Source organism: Podarcis vaucheri (assembly GCF_965113315.1).
Source record: "Podarcis vaucheri genome assembly, chromosome: 5".
Classification (NCBI taxonomy): Eukaryota; Metazoa; Chordata; class Lepidosauria; order Squamata; family Lacertidae; genus Podarcis; species Podarcis vaucheri.
The window spans coordinates 50,861,118-50,877,544 of NC_138763.1; the positions used below are offsets into that span (position 1 = coordinate 50,861,118).

Below are 16,427 nucleotides of genomic sequence, written 5' to 3' on the forward strand. Positions count from 1 at the left end.
GTATAATTTTCTTTTTCCAGCACTGATAGACATCAGGCAGAACTAAGGTGTTTGTTTTTTTAACAACTCTGGTTACCTAGGCTACAATCCTATGCTCACTTACCTGGCAGTGAGCCCCCCTTAACTGAATGGATCTGAGTATACCTGTAAAGGGTTGCAATGCATGTGTGCACTCAATTTCTTTTCTTTTTTTAAGGTATCTGAAGTAGATAACTATCTTCAGGGTTACTCTATTTACACATTACCCATTCACAAGTTAATTCAGGTGTGGTGTTCCCACAACATCTGGGTTGCTTCCTATATTAAAGTATTGCAGGTGCAAAAGACGAAAGGAAGTCACTACTTGCCTCAGGACTAGCAGATGAAATAAAAACCTTACTAAGAGGCCCATTCAAAATAAGACTCTTCAAAACGAAGAAAAAGATAAAATGTAAAAAAAAAAAAATTATGGTAACAAGGGCACAGGGTTCTGAAAGAGGAATGCCCTGCCATATATAAAAGCATAATGGAAGCAGAGAGTCATATCTGAACTTTAACAGCTACTTACTGAACATTACGTGCTCTGCCAAGTTAGCAATTAACTGTCTTCTCAATGGTTCACAGGATAAATCCCTGGAATCAGGAAGTGCAGCTCCTGTACTTTCTTCTACCACATAATTAGGTCTAAAGAAAATAAACATACAAAGATGATTTAGGCTTACAGTTCTAAGATAAATTATTACATCTCGTAGGCTCAAAGCACAAAAATATTTCAGTAATGACGTCTTGTGTATTTGAGTGTAGGCTACAATTCCTCATACTATTTGACCGCTTAAGATCATGTTTGTAAGATGCTAAGAAGGGAGACACCTGTAAAACTACCTGAAAGCTGCTTTAGGCTCCAAGAAGCATCAATATGTAAAAACAAACCACAGGTTCCCGTTGCCTTAGGAAAGCAAACAACATCCTGCAGGATCCATCTCACCCGGGATACAGTCTGTTTGCACTACTGCCTTCTGGCAGGAGGTATAGAAACATCAAGTCAAGGACAAATAGACTAAAAAACAGTTTCTATCCAAGAGCTGTGGCCTTTTTGAATGCTGTAACTCGATAGTGAGACCTGGGAGTTTGATGGGTGTGGGTGTGGTTGGAAGGTGGTTTGTTTGGTTGTTGTTGTTTTGCTTTTGTTGTTTTTAAGGGATGGCATCCAATTTCGTTGCACTTGTGCAATGTTGCACTAGTGTAATGACAATAAAGAATCTATCTATCTATCTATCTATCTATCTATCTATCTATCTATCTATCTATCTATCATCTATCTATGTCCACTACTGTCTGACACTAGTGCTCTCCCAGTTCTCTCACACACATACAGGTGAATCTTTCTACAACTACTCGCATCTTCAAGCTGTTGCATGTTAGCCTAGAGACATTCTAGACTCTTACAGCAGCTCCAAGATTGTATCACAACTCAAAGGCATCATGATGCAACATTAAGGGTGGGATGACAGCTACGCACCAAAATTTATTTATACACATCTTTTCTCTCATATCAGCAAGTCTGCACAAGCTTGTCGTCTTTTAATACACGAGTGTATTTTTGCAACAGGTGCTGCAAAAAACCAAGAAAGAAGCTTTCAGTCCATCAACTTTGCCTATTATAATCCAGTACCTAACAGGCATGAATTACTGAAGATTAATGACTTGGAATTGCTTCCAACAAAATCATCTCATTAGTGCAAAGGCTTCCTCTTGTGCAACGGTACTTCTCCCTTTCCTCTCATGCTTCCCGAACTGCTCCGAGGGACTGGAGGAATCCCGGTGCAGATTTTGGGCAGCATGCGGGACAGGAACTCAAGTTGCACAAGCTGAAGTCCAGTCACTAATGAGCCAACTTTGCTGGCTAAAACCCAAGCCTGCAATCCTATGCCCACTTATCTGGGGAAAAGCCCGATTGAACACAGGCGATGATGGGAGGCTTTCTATGCCTTTTCCCCTTTAAAAACATTCCTTCCATTGACTCTTAAGGGAGGGAAATTACTACACCAGCTTCAGTGTTGAGTATAGGAGGAGAAGAAACCTCTCTCAGCAGAACCATGAGCAGAAATGATTAAGGAGCTTTACAACATCAACACTTGGCGTTCCTTTAAGTAGGGGAAAGAAAGAGAAGCTGGTATGGCTCAGCTGCTGCTGAGATTTACCAAAAAGCTCTGAGATCTCCTGCTCTGTTTTTGCAGGAGGCACTCCACAGAGGCACTCGAGAAAGTGGTAGGCTGGGAAGAAACTTCTTTAATGAAACAAGCCATTGTTTGATTGCCTGTGGGACAACTTGTGGTTTGTTTGCAGTAAGCCTTAGCATTTGCTAAGCCAGGCTTAGCATGACATGTGAACCAGGCCACTACAGTGGTACCTCGCAAGACGAATGCCTCGCAAGATGAAAAACTCGCAAGACGAAAGAGTTTTTGGTTTTTTGAGTTGCTTCGCAAGATGAATTTCCCAATGGGCTTGCTTCGCAAGATGAAAACATTCGCAAGACGAAAAAACTCGCAGAACGAATTAATTTCGTCTTGCGAGCCACCACTGTATGATCTTGTGATAACATTTGTTTAAATTCAACCCGCTGCAGCTCAACAAAGCCTACAAGAGAACATTTCAAAGACTCAGAATCATGGGCTGATATAAACTTGTTCAGTGCTGCTCAAACTCCGCAGCTCAGTCCTACCTTGAAGGGAGTACAGCTGGTAAGAGAGTTTGCTCCAGAGAAAGAGGGATAGGCACAGGCATAGGCTTCTGGCTTTGGCCATCCAAATATTCCTGCAAATACACAAGGTTATTCATGTATTTCTCCCAGGAAAATGTAGCACTCCAAGAGCCATCTTACTCACCACTGAAAGTAGCTTTGAAAAGTAGGATAAAGAAAACGTATTTAAGATTTCAAGGAAACAGATGCTGAAGCTGCAACATTTCTGCAATAAACTTTGGTCCTCTGTGATGTCCTCAGCATTAACTAATCAATGCAGTAAGCAGTAAGCAGTAAGCAGAATTGAAATTGACATTTACGCATTTTGAGGGATGTAACAATTTTGGGGTGTACATGCTTCCCTATGTTCTATCTACATTAATAAGCACAAGTAACTGAATGGACAGTTCACGCGAGTATACAATTTTTTGGAGGGGAAAGAAATCTTTTTAAAAAATCAATTTCATTAGCACTAAACATTTAAGTACAATTATGAGATTTTTTTAAAAAAATAAAGACTCCTTAAAGTAAAGTTTAAATATGATAGGAAGTGTTTGGGAGTAAATCTGTAGGTGGCTAAAAGAAGGAGGAGGAGGAGGAGGAGGAAGGTGCTAAAATGACAGCCATAAGAAAGGCAACTTATTTTTAAAAATATATATTTAAAATTAGTAGTCTTTAAGTAATATTGCATGGATATTCTAAACAGTATGAGTAGCCCCGAGGCACTATTGTGCTGATTAAAAGGTTGATGAGAAACAACATGGTGATATGATGAAGAACAACAACAACATGGTAATAAAAGGACACCCACTGGAACAATAGTAGTGAAGATGCTCCAAATGATCATTACATTTGTATTAAGTCACTGCACACATCAAAACCACACTTCTTTGAAAAGATGGAAGAGAAATGCTAGGGTGATCCACATCTGTGGTAACAGAACTACAGTTCTGTTCTCTATTAGTGGTTCTGTCACTATGTATGTAAACACAGTTTCTAACAACCAAAATGCCTCTATTATTGCCTCTAAATAGCTTATTTAGATTTGTTCTCACAACATTGCATGCACTGCACCATGAAGATACACATTCAAGACAATATAATCTTACTCCAGATAAGGCTCCATAGCTTCATCTAAGTCTTGGGCATTTGAGGTATTGGTGAAAACACAGTCAAATATTTCTAAAGCATTAACCTTTATTACAAGTTTAAACATCAACAGCTTTGATATACATCCTAGTTTAATTTCACAATGATGATTAACTTTTAAAAATGTTAAGCAGTTTCAGAAGTTAAACAGTTTCCAGATCCGAGTCCAATCTGCCACAGGATCTTTGCAGAGCTGACAGGGCAAAGGGGCATTTCCTGGTTCCTGCAACAAGCGAGACTGAGTTGTGAGCTGTCCAAGGCAAAGAGGTTTGCCACTAATGACTGCTAAAGTTCCCATTACTGATCAGAGAAGCCTGTAGTTACAACTGGTGGCTAGCTGGGAAATCTTTGTCCCCAATCACTGCAATACAAGGGGGAACACTGCCCTGAGTCCTGTCCCTGCTAGCAAATGACCCTACAATTAAAAGTAGTGAAGCCACCCAGACTGTGGTACCTTTGGCTTCATGGAGAATCTGACCACAGTCAAATAACAGGCAGAGAGCTAACTGGTTAATTGACATTACAGTGGTACCTCGCAAGACGAATGCCTCGCAAGATGAAAAACACGCAAGACGAAAGAGTTTTCCGTTTTTTGAGTCGTTCCGCAAGACGAATTTCCCTATGGGCTTGCTTCACAACACGAAATGTCTTGCGAGTTCTTGCGAGTTTGTTTCCTTTTTCTTAAAGCCGCTAAGCCGTTAATAGCCGCTAAGCCGCTAATAGCCGTGCTTCGCAAGACGAAAAAACCGCAAGACGAAGAGACTCGCGAAACAGATTAATTTCGTCTTGCGAGGCACCACTGTATTTAACAAGTCAGTCAATTGACTGCCATGCTAGCCAGAACCCTTCTGCAAAATATATTAAACCCACCCAGGATGAAAACAGAGATACAGAATTGGGAGTAGAACATATCTGGAGGTGATCAAAGGAAGAGTCTGAAGATTTTGGGCCTGGGACAGCTATAAGAGGCTACCAAATAAAATTTTACAGGTTACACTGAAAGGCAAGCAAACTGCAAAAACTCAAGTAAATCCAAGAAAAGTGGGCATGGATGTGAAGCAATAGTTACAAAGCCTATCACCTGTACAACTAAGTATTTTCAAATATAATATGATACTGGGCAGTATCTTCATAAGTTTTGCTAGTGCAAGGACTTTTGGGCTTTGCAACAGAACTTCCCCTCCCCCTGCGTCCCTCTGAATCTGTTCTGGGGTTTCAGCCAGTCCTCCAGAACAGATTTAGGGAGGACACAAGGATGTGCAGGCAGATGAGAAGGAAGGGAAGTTCTGTTGCATAAGAAGAAACCCCTGTGCTAGTGGAAGGACTTCATTGGATAACACCCATTATATCCAACTACACACAGGTTGAAACATATGTATAGCTTGCTGGGTGTGCTGATAAAGCCAATTTTAGGCATGTAGGAGTTGTGATAGAATTAAGGCTTTCTAAAGTGCAGAACAAGTTATGAGAACACTTTTATATGAATAAAGAATAGAAAAGAATAAATATATGCCACTGGTAATTAATATTATAGGATATGAGACCTTGCTATCTCAGTGAAATTGACTTATTTATGAACTCATTAAGGAAATAAATCCTGAAGCTATTCCTGTGTAAATGATAGGAGGTACTGGAATTAAAGCAATATGCACTTATTTCGAATTTCTGAACACAGAAGGGGATTATGTTCTACTGGCCTGCTAAATTATGCATACAAAGCTACCTGTCAGGAACACCGCTGCAATAAAACTTAATTAGAAGTGCCCTGCATATTTCCATCAGCTGAAAAAGTGACAAGAAGCAACTTTTTTCTTAGCTCATACCACATTCCTTGGTGAGCCAACATTTCTCAGGCAGCAAAAGTACATGATGGCCTGACTGGCATCCCATTGATTCCTTTTACTTAAGAATTCTAATTTATTTATTATTAGCCCCCTGGGCTAATCCGCCATTAAAGGTAAAGGTAAAGGTACCCCTGCCCAAACGGGCCAGTCTTGCCAGACTCTGGGGTTTGTGCGCCCATCTCACATTTATTGGCCGGGGGCCAGCGCTGTCCGGAGACACTTCCGGGTCACGTGGCCAGCGTGACAACGCTGCTCTGGCGAGCCAGAGCCGCACACGGAACGCCGTTTACCTTCCCGCTGGTAAGGTAATACCAGCCATAATCCGCCATTATATTTGTACAATTCAACAACGCACACAAAATTGGTTTATGGCTGGAAGCGGAGAAGTAAGACCAACGGCTTCTGTGGAATCTCTTTTGGAAACTAGCTAAAGACTACAACACTAGATATGCAGAACTGGTAATATTAGCACTTTTGACATCTTCTTCTGTACTATTAGAGTTGGTACATCTTAAGTGCAGTTATCCTTCAGCTGTAAGTGAATTATATTTTAACTGTAGAATCAAAGATTTATCTCTGCATTCTTCTGCAGCTTTATTGCTATTTAAAAACTTCTAACAGTTACACGTATGATGGAATCTGTGGTAGGGGTGTGACAAACACAATCAATCCAAACAGCTCAACAGTTTTAGATCCTATGCATGCATCCCCCCCCCCCGTGAAATAACAAACTTCTTTTTTAACTGCCTGCTATATATCCTGACAAAACTTCAAGTATAAAATTGGACTGGTCACGAGTTTCCATTCTGTCCTAGTGATGGAGAGAAATGAGTTCTCCTATGCTCATAGGTAAGAAGACTCTTCTGAAATCAGGAGGCAAGCAATCATTTCTCTTCTCCACATTGAGAGATAGCTTCAATCAGTGGGTCAGGTAAAACTGCTCCATTGAAGCAACTTTATGGTCCAAACCGCAATGAAACAGTATGAGTAAGAAAGGGGTGATGTGGGAAAATACATCCACAGGTAGCTCTAGAAGAAGGAACCAACAAGGCATGCAAGAAAACGGGACAGGTATCGCTGAATGGACTAGGATCCACAGCTGAACAGACCGCTGGGCCAGGCTGACTAAGACAGAACAGAAGTTCACATGAAGTCCAATTTTTCTTTCTTGCCTAGCGACATATAGTCTTAAGACTATTTTATCACCATAGGTGTAACTCTGCAATAAGAAATTATGTTCATATTATATGAACTTACTTTCAGAGAAAACGGTTGAGCGAAATCTACCCTAACACAGCCGTAATTCTTCCGCAGCATACGGAAGACTCCTCTGGCCACGCTCCAAAGGCTTTCATTCTTCTTGGGCTTCCCCTGTGAAACATCGGGAGAGCAAGGCAGTTCGACAATGGCATCTAAAAGCTACTTAATGTTAAACAAGTTCAGAAATCCAAGCCACCTAAGTATGCTCAGAAATAAATCTGGGCAACAGCTCAAGCATCGTAAAAAGCATTGTGGTCACTTGGGCCATTTCCTCTAAGCCAGACATCTATTTGGATATTTCAAATGCTGTTTATGAAAATCATTATTCAGATGTCATTTTCCCTTGTATCTCGACTTGCTACAAATAAGCATTTGCGAAGATCAGCATGCAATTTATGTTTCGAAGGCCCTGCTTTCTGACCAAAGGGGACACATTTTTATCACCAAGATGGTTACAACTGACAGTGATCTAAATATCTGCTGAGCGGACAATAGCATTCCAAACACTTTTACCAGCTGTTCACTGTTGTAGTGGCCTTCAATGATTCTATCATAGGATATTCCCACGGGTATGATTAGGATGTCTGGAGTAGCATTTGAATACAGAGCGTCCACCACTACTGATAAAAGGCCTGCCCTTCCACAGGATGTCTTTCCACTCCGGGACCGGGTGCCCTCCAGGAATATCTCTAAGAACTGCTGCTGGCGAAGCAACTCTTGGATATGCTAAATGAAGAATGAACAACAACCAAAAAATCAGACACAAGTTATTTGCATTCCTCTTTTATATCTGTAATAATATCCTCCCTTGCTGCATTTTTTTATTATTTCTTCCTGCTGACACCTCACTGTACTGTGGCTCAGTATCCACCAGAATTCCACTAATCCTCCAATCCAATAAGTATTTGTAAAACAACTATATTGTTGTTCTGTACGTAATTGCAAACTATTATATTGTTGCATACCTAAAGAATCTCCCAAATATTCAGAAATCACTTCCTTTCTTAAAGGAAGGGGTGTGAGTGCTTTTTCACAGGAGCATCCAAACTCACTGGCAGGTTTTCAATCTTCATTTTCTTTGAAAGTCAATTTTTCCAGGAAACAGAAGAAAGTGTATAAAACACACACACACACACACACACCCTTTTAAACCAGTTTCTGAGACTTGAAACACTGGAGAACCTACACAGGATTTCTAGCAAAGTAGGTGGCACCAAGCCCAGCATTGCACAATATAATTCTAGTCCATGCCCAGTGATCCCATTAGTTTTATTGGGATTACACAGTAACATAGAAGGACAATGAGTGCTGCAAGTTTATAGGTGTCCTTGACATCCGCTGAAAGGACTACCAATTAAGGGTATTCAAATGTGCGAGACTGCTTCAGTATCTGAGGTACAGGCATTTCTGCAGATGCTCCATACAGTACACAACAAGACTAACAGCATCACAAACTTGTGTAAAACATGTTTGCTTTGTATTATACAGTGGTACCTCGGGTTAGAAACTTAATTCATTCTGGAGGTCCGTTCTTAACCTGAGGTACCACTTTAGCTAATGGGGCCTCCCACTGCTGCTGCGTGATTTCTGTTCTCATCCTGAAGCAAAGTTCTTAACCCGAGGTACTATTTCTGGGTTAGCGGAATCTGTAACCTGAAGCGTCTGTAACCCAAGGTAGCACTGTATTGTTTTTAAAAAGGTTATTTGCTGTTATTTTCTGCTCTATTTTTAACTGGTTTTATTATATTTTGTACATTGCCTTAAGACATATATGTGGAAGGCAATTAATAAACAATATACAGAGTAATTCCGCATTCTTTTTCTTCAAAGGGGCATATCCCACCACCTACTGCCAATATAAAGAACGCCCTCCAGATTATATTGGAACCTGCAGTCTTACAGATGCCTCTAGACCACAACTTCCATCCATCCTTGATGGGTGTCGCACTCCAATAACATATGGAAGGCCAGAGACTCCCCATCCCTGTTCAACTGTATCTTACACCACACACGTTTAGATGCAACTAATTCCTAATTATTAAGACGTTTAAAATGCTACCTCTTCTTCTTTTTTGCTATTTAACTGTTGAACCTTGCCGCAAACCTGCACACCCCACAATCAAGCCGGAGATGGTGGCCTGGCTCTTTGCAGAGATAAGCCTTGAATTAAGAAAAAGATACATACCACATACAGCAAGGTTCTGTACAAAATATCTTTACGGCCATCGGGCCTCTCATCCAATTTTCTCCGTATAAAAAACCCTCCAAGCTTGTGGATCAAAGTGCTATGGGTAAAGAAATACCCTTTTTTATTAAAAGGCTAAGAATGTTAACACTAGCACAGGCTGTTGTGTCCACAGTGTGATATAACCATACAACTCAATGACTGATCTCTCTGCATGAGAAAGCTACACATTAAGTTCTGTAGTAAAAAGGTAAAGGTAAAGGGACCCCTGGCCATTAGGTCCAGTCGTGACCGACTCTGGGGTTGCGGCGCTCATTTGCTTTATTGGCTGAGGGAGCCGGCGTACAGCTTCTGGATCATGTGGCCAGCATGACTAAGCCGCTTCTGGCGAACCAGAGCAGCGCGCGGAAACACGGTTTACCTTCCTGCCAGAGCGGTACCTATTTATCTACTTGCACTTTGATGTGCTTTCAAACTGCTAGGTTGGCAGGAGCAGGGACCGAGCAACGGGAGCTCACCTCGTGGCGGGGATTCAAACTGCCAACCTTCTGATTGGCAAGTCCTAGGCTCTGTGGTTTAACCCACAGTGCCACCCTGAGTTCTGTGGTACCGCAGACAAATGTTGGTAGTCCATATATGAGCACAAGCTCTCCAGTACACAGAAATTAGGGACAACAGGCTTCGTAGAAATCCTTTTATGACGACTGCCAATATATACGTTTTTCAAAGCGGTATAATTTTGGCTCTAGCTGTTTTTAAACAACTTTACTTTCAGAACACAATTTACTAATTATTTCCTATGTCACTTGTTCTTAAAGGCTAAATTAAGAAAAGTTTTGACACCACAATTTTGTTATTAAAATTGCCTTGTACTAGAGATCTTTACTGGTTCAACCAGACAAGATTTATTTGGCCTGGCGAAGATTGCAATATTACATATATAGAAATAAAACAAGCCTGAAGTCCCTCTTATGCCTTAGAATATAAACAGGTGAAAATTTAAGGAAGTAACAAACAAAAATGTCAGTATGCTATACATTGGGATAACAGAAAATGAGCAAAGCGGCTCACAATTTTCACATAAAATTCTTACAGCGTTCACAACTCTAACCAATTATTCTGGTCAGATCAATGAAAAATGGGGGAGAAAAAGATCAAGTCACACAACTACTTGTATAAAGGCCCTCCCATCTAGCCAAAATTTTGTGGCCTAACATTTTGTGACTTAAAATTGTGGCTCTCTATTATTTATACCTAATAACAGCATATAACGCTGAATAAAAGGCTACTGTAGAATTTAATAAAAGAAGATTGTTCTGACTAAATCGTCTACCATTTCAGAGATTCAAATCCTATTTACACTTACTTGGGTCCCTCAACTCACTGAAACTTATTTCCAAATAAGCATGCATAATATTAGACATAATATCACCGCCAGGACTTGCAATCATAAATAGAAGGTGCCACATACATTATCTTGTGTTATATGAACATGAAGCAGACTACAGCATATCTAAACATGACGTGTGCCTATCTGCTGATACACCTTTTATCAAGGAAGTTACATTTGCCTCACTTTCTATGGCTGAAAACATTCTGCTCCATTAACGGTCAAGAATTACACACCTTTGAAGCTCACTAAACTGAATGCTTATTTTGATGACCTTGGGAAAATGTACCAGGCACCACCAAGTGTTATGAGCAAATAAGGATTGGGGCCAAAGCCTTCACTGGTTTGAGTGCATTTTTTATATATATATGCTAATAATTACATTAGAATGCAAGAATATGACCAATACTGGCATATTAATTGGATTCCTTTGCCAATATAAAATTATTCCAGCAATTGCAGGCCAAGTGTTAAAACAAGCAAGACAGTTACTGGGGCACTGCAAGGTAAGCACAAAATTTATTTGCCAGAATATGAAGGTTCATTTAGCTAGGATTTTGATACAGTAATCCACATGGCCGAAATGAACAAAGTGAAAGTATACATGAATACAGCATTACCTGAAAATGGGGATATTCAGATTATTCCCTGCAGCAATGTATGGTGCTTTGATGTTATGACAGAAAAGAATGAACGTGAGAAGCAGGTAGTCAATATGAGATTTGTGAACAGGTAGAAATATAAGCGGCAAATTCAGCTGTAAGAAGAAGAAAAGAAGCAATTATATAAATACCCAAACAATCTGGTTTTAAAACTGTATTTTTTAAAAGTCAAAATGTGTTTTTGACAAGTAATGCAGGTCTGGTAGGTACACTTTCTACTCTTTATGCAAAACATCTGAATTGCCAGCGTGGGGTGAGTAGAGGTGAGGAGCAGGAGGCGCTTGTATTATAAAAAGTATCCCCCAAATAATTCTGATTATGTGCAACCTTTTATTTTCACTGAATACAGTTGTATGCAAACACTACGTAACATACCATAGTTGAGAAAAGGACTTTTAAGGATATTATCTATGGCTACAGAGTGGTTGGTTTTAGTAAATAATAAATGCACATATGTATTTCACAACTCTTGACAAAATAAGCACAGTTAACTCCAGTAATTAGATCTAGGTGAATTTGGCCCATATTGACTCTTTTCAGATTGAATTCCAGTGTGCTAAGATTGATTTATTTTGCCAAATTGTTAAAAGGGTCCTGTAAGGCCCAAACAATATTAGAAATGGAACAATGTCATATTTCTTCTCTGAAAGGATTTTTTTTTTGCCTCAGAGATTTTATTACCTCTGTTGCTGCTTTCACCATCTCCAATTGGCCTTTGTGAATCTGGATATTCCAAAAAAAGCTGTTAAATAATTTCAGCAACACCCATCCCGTTAACCTAAAAGGGGCAATAAAAGTTGAGCCACCATATAATAGTATTCATGTTTTATATACATTTTTAGTTTCAAGCAGAATGAAACAATACAAGAGAATCATACACACAGAAACATGCTGCCTTTAAAACCGCCACTACTGTAGAAACACAGAACAGAAGCAACTAAATCAGCAGTAATGAAAAATGTGCAACAGTTGCAAAAATTCTATATGAAACAAACTGGTTGTTTCTTTAAAAAAAAATCAGACAACAGTTGTTGCAGCCTTAGTAAACGTAGCAAGAAGTTTACATCCAGTTTGAAAATGCAGAGAGTAACTTTGTGACGATAACATGAAATTCATTTATGACAAAATGTTATTTTGTTTCATGGAAAAGTCTGTATTAGACTATGAAGCAAGACACACACACTATACATTCTTCAAGGGCAAATACCAGGCCTTTGAGTTCAGCTTACACCACAGATAAGAGAAGCAGAAATCTGAGGCAACTAGAAACAGTTATCTCCATGTGAACACAGGTTGTATTTCAGCACCCCCTGACACCAGCAACCATGATCTAGTTTCATTACCTGATCAAAGCAGGCGAGACATTTGCTACCATTTCCTGCAGAATTTTTCTAGCTTGCTTCTTGACTTTGTTGACGTTTCTGGGGTCTGGCTGACCAGAGCCACTCACAGCAGACATTTCTGAAGCTTCCTGTGCAATAGCATTCTGCACTCTAGGTGTTACAAATAAAGTAAGATGATTCTTAAAATAAGCTTGATATTTCACCTGTTTTTGAGATGCATAGACAGACAGACAGAACGTATAGCTACAGAATGTAGGGGAACTTGTAGTGCAATTATATTTACTCATGAGTACTTTTTAAATTAAGGTTCCAGTACAGTGACACTTTCCTAGTAGAAAAGCACACACATATACACATGCCTCAAATGTACAAGGCAAAATATCTCAGTGTAAAGCCAGTATAAAGCCTATAAAGATTTTAGAAGTCTTCAGCATCTGGGGAGCAGTAACTAGTCACTGAAAAACAGCCTTCCTCAACCTGATACCTGTAGATGTTGATGAACTATAACTCCTATTATCCTTGACCACTGACCATGTTGACTGGAGCCAATAGGAGCTGTAGTCTAGAACTTCTGGACGGCAAGAGGTTGGGGAAGGCTGGAATAGAAAAGCTGGTGTACAACTCAAATTAACTTTATATGTCACACAATTTGACACATTATACACAGATGCCTTCATAATGCTTGCCTACAGATTCCAAAATTGTGGAAACAAGTATCTAAAATATCAGGCACTGGGCATAAATAGTAGCAAACTCGGCTTCATTGATTTAAAAATGGGATTTCTCAAAAAGGACAGTTCTTTTTCAAAGAAACCCAATAAATTGTATTGACAATGGAACTTTACAAAAAACAATGGTATTTTAATTTCTTACCTGCTGCTTTTCAGCACATTTTCTGTCACATTATTTGCAAACATACCCTTATGAACATCCCGTTCTTGCACAAAAAGAACATAACAGAGTCGCCGGGCAAGCCAACCTCTGTGCCTGCAACAATACACAGTAACTTAGCAAAACACAACCATGAGAAATATTGCATTCAATATTGTCAATCATGTCCCTATCAGAACTAACTGTAATTGGTTAATTGATTAAATAGGTAGGAGTCAATCAGAAATTGGTGAGGCTAAGAGTTAAAGCAAACACTTTTTTTGTTTAAAGGCTACTTTGGTCAAGTGTGTATGTATTACACAGTATGAAAAAGAAAATATTAAAGCAATCTTCCTTCCAAGCTTTTGTTTATTAAGCTGTTAAATTATTCTCAGATACTTGTTACCCCAAAGATACTCCTCAGATATTGACCCCAAAGCCACACATTATATTAACCAATCCAAGCAAATACAAATTATCACCTTGGACATCATTGCACTTCAATAAAAAATCATGTACATGTGCATTTTAAATGAATATGAACAGGTCTTATGGGGTTTGAACTTTCCACTTAGAAGACTTTTTCATTTAAAGGTCTAGGAGTTGTTTCAGATTATGTAATTAATTCAGAGATATGCAAGAAAAGTTCTGCTCCTGCAATGGATTTTACCCACTTCTCTTGCTGACGGCAGCATATCCCAGTAACTGCTTGAGCATAAGGAAATCTTACAGAATTGTGGGCTATGATGAAGATAGAGGGACTGCAGTGGTTGTGGGGGTGGAATGTAGGGAAGCTGCACTGCATGACTAGAAGTGCCTTTCTACTCATCCATAGGTACCACTAGGGCCAATCTTCTATCCTTTAATTCAGGAATGGGGCACTTGTGGCCCCTGACATGTCGCTCCTATCATTCCTAACACTTGGCTGTGTTGAAAGTTGGAGCCCACTAACATTTGGAGAGTCACATGTCTGCCACCCTTGCTTTAATGCATGGTTAAGGTTCCTTTAAGAATGAAATGAAGACACTGTCTTTGAATCTAAATGGCCTTCAAAGCCATTACAATGTGAAAATCATATTGATGGCTGCCTATTACCAGAAAATATTGGTAAGTAGATGCTTGCAAACCTTAAAATGTGATGGAATTCTGAGGAACAAATCCATTGCATTTGCAACCAACAAATGTTTTACAGCCCATTAATGTATTGATTTTGCATGTACTATTTTTAAATGTACTATTTAACAGACTCTCTCTGTGAATAGAGTCCCAAATACATAAATCCTTTTTTGATATGACTGTCTACTAAAGAGAACAAAAGAAAAACCTAAGTTGTGCTAACACTGCATTTTGCTGCTGCTGTTGTTTAATAAAAGGCTGGAACTTTCAAAGCTACTTAAATTAGGTATTCAGCAATTTATTCATTCAAAAGTATGTCTATATTCTTACAATCCAACAGATATCTGGTTTTATGATAATATTTGATTAGAAAGACACAAGTAGCTTTACTATGCCCTTTGGGGGATCAAGTTCCAGTAATTGAGCTTAAAAGAAAAATGCTATAGGCCATCCTTCGCCAACCTGGTGCTTGCTAAAACCTGTAATTCTTTCCTCACTTCTGTTACATGTTTTCTTGGTCAGAGAATGAGATATACATCTTACTGATCAAAATCTATTCTTTCCAACACTCCAGGTTTTGTACCAAAAAAAATGCAATTTTTTGTGCAGCATTTTAGGTTTTGTTTTTTTATAATCACCATATATTCAGAGATGAAAGTATTTAAAATGTGTAAGTGAAAGTCAAAAGCCACATAATGAATAAGATTTACTATCCGGATTTACTAATACGCAATTTCATCAAGTCTGATGAAACCAGTATCTGTTACAAAAACTGTACCCAATATTGTTGCAGTACCATCGTAGGAGTGGACTTCACAACTGGCTAGTAGAAAATTTGGCTGACAAAAAATCCAGTTACATTTTGGGGATCCTGCTTTTTAGTTGACAGCAACTATTTATGTTAGTAGTGCAAGCTCAACCTGTACATTTGTGATTCCGCAATGAGTACCTCATGTGAACTCATTGTTTCTCATTACTGTAAGCCAGAGCTTTCCAAACTTTTTATGTTGGTGACACACTTTTTAGAAATGCATCATTTTGTGATGTGGTAATTCAGCTTTATTAGCAAACCGAAGGTTAAACTAACTCCTTTCCAGCCCTGGGAAGCACGCGGGGAGCGTTTGTGCGACACACCTACACACTGCAGTCGACACACTAATGCGTCGTGACACACAGTTCAGATAGCTCTGCTCTAAGTCACTCTCAAGTATGTATGTATGAGCTGCAAGCCAATACGTAGCCTATTCTGGAAGTTAATTCAGTAAAAGAACAACATTAACACATCTTGATTTTCATTCTTGTTGCTTATCCACAAAAATAATACAATACATATTGGCTTGGCCAATTTAACTACTGTTTACTTATAGTGTACTTTAGGTGTGAGGAACAGAATCCAAGTTGCATACCATATCCACTTTTGAGAGGTGGGCGGAACTGCTCACCCGTCAGTCACCAGATGGTACATGACATTAGGCAATTCAACTTCAAATGCAGAATCGGAAGCACATTTTTTCATTTAAAAATCTGGATTGAAGCAGGGATTCCTACTGAAAGCAGGGCTTGCAGCCTTCCAGGAATTTAAATTTAGAGCCATCTAATAAGACCCACTTTCTGCAGGGATCAGCTCAACTTCAGTGCCAATTTAAAAGGCACAAAATGCAGTCTGTGCTTGCCAAGGAACAATTCAAAGTACAATTGCAATATGCCAGGTAAGCAGCACGTGAGCATGGCTGGGGAAGTGGAGAGAACAGCCTCACCGGCCATTTCAGGCCCCTTTATGGGTGTGATTTGGCCCATGAGTAGGAGGTTCTCCATCCTGGGCTTAATATGAATGAACAGTGATAGGAACCAACATAGTTTGTTGTTAATGCAACATGCAAACTGGGCAA

General features: G+C 39.4%; 1 protein-coding gene across 2 annotated transcripts in view; it reads right to left on the bottom strand.

The window, feature by feature from the left end:
- The window catches only part of GPAM (glycerol-3-phosphate acyltransferase, mitochondrial), a 36,247-nt gene that overhangs the window by 15,085 nt on the left and 4,735 nt on the right, over nucleotides 1-16,427 (bottom strand). For both annotated transcript variants that reach the window (XM_082225035.1, XM_082225034.1), the window contains 9 exons: nucleotides 13,426-13,539; nucleotides 12,553-12,702; nucleotides 11,891-11,987; nucleotides 11,168-11,304; nucleotides 9,158-9,257; nucleotides 7,486-7,698; nucleotides 6,970-7,083; nucleotides 2,702-2,793; nucleotides 548-663 (listed from right to left, as the gene is read on the bottom strand). In XM_082225035.1, coding sequence (XP_082081161.1) covers nucleotides 548-663; nucleotides 2,702-2,793; nucleotides 6,970-7,083; nucleotides 7,486-7,698; nucleotides 9,158-9,257; nucleotides 11,168-11,304; nucleotides 11,891-11,987; nucleotides 12,553-12,702; nucleotides 13,426-13,539 — 1,133 coding nt within the window. The remainder of the gene's footprint in view (nucleotides 1-547; nucleotides 664-2,701; nucleotides 2,794-6,969; nucleotides 7,084-7,485; nucleotides 7,699-9,157; nucleotides 9,258-11,167; nucleotides 11,305-11,890; nucleotides 11,988-12,552; nucleotides 12,703-13,425; nucleotides 13,540-16,427) is intronic.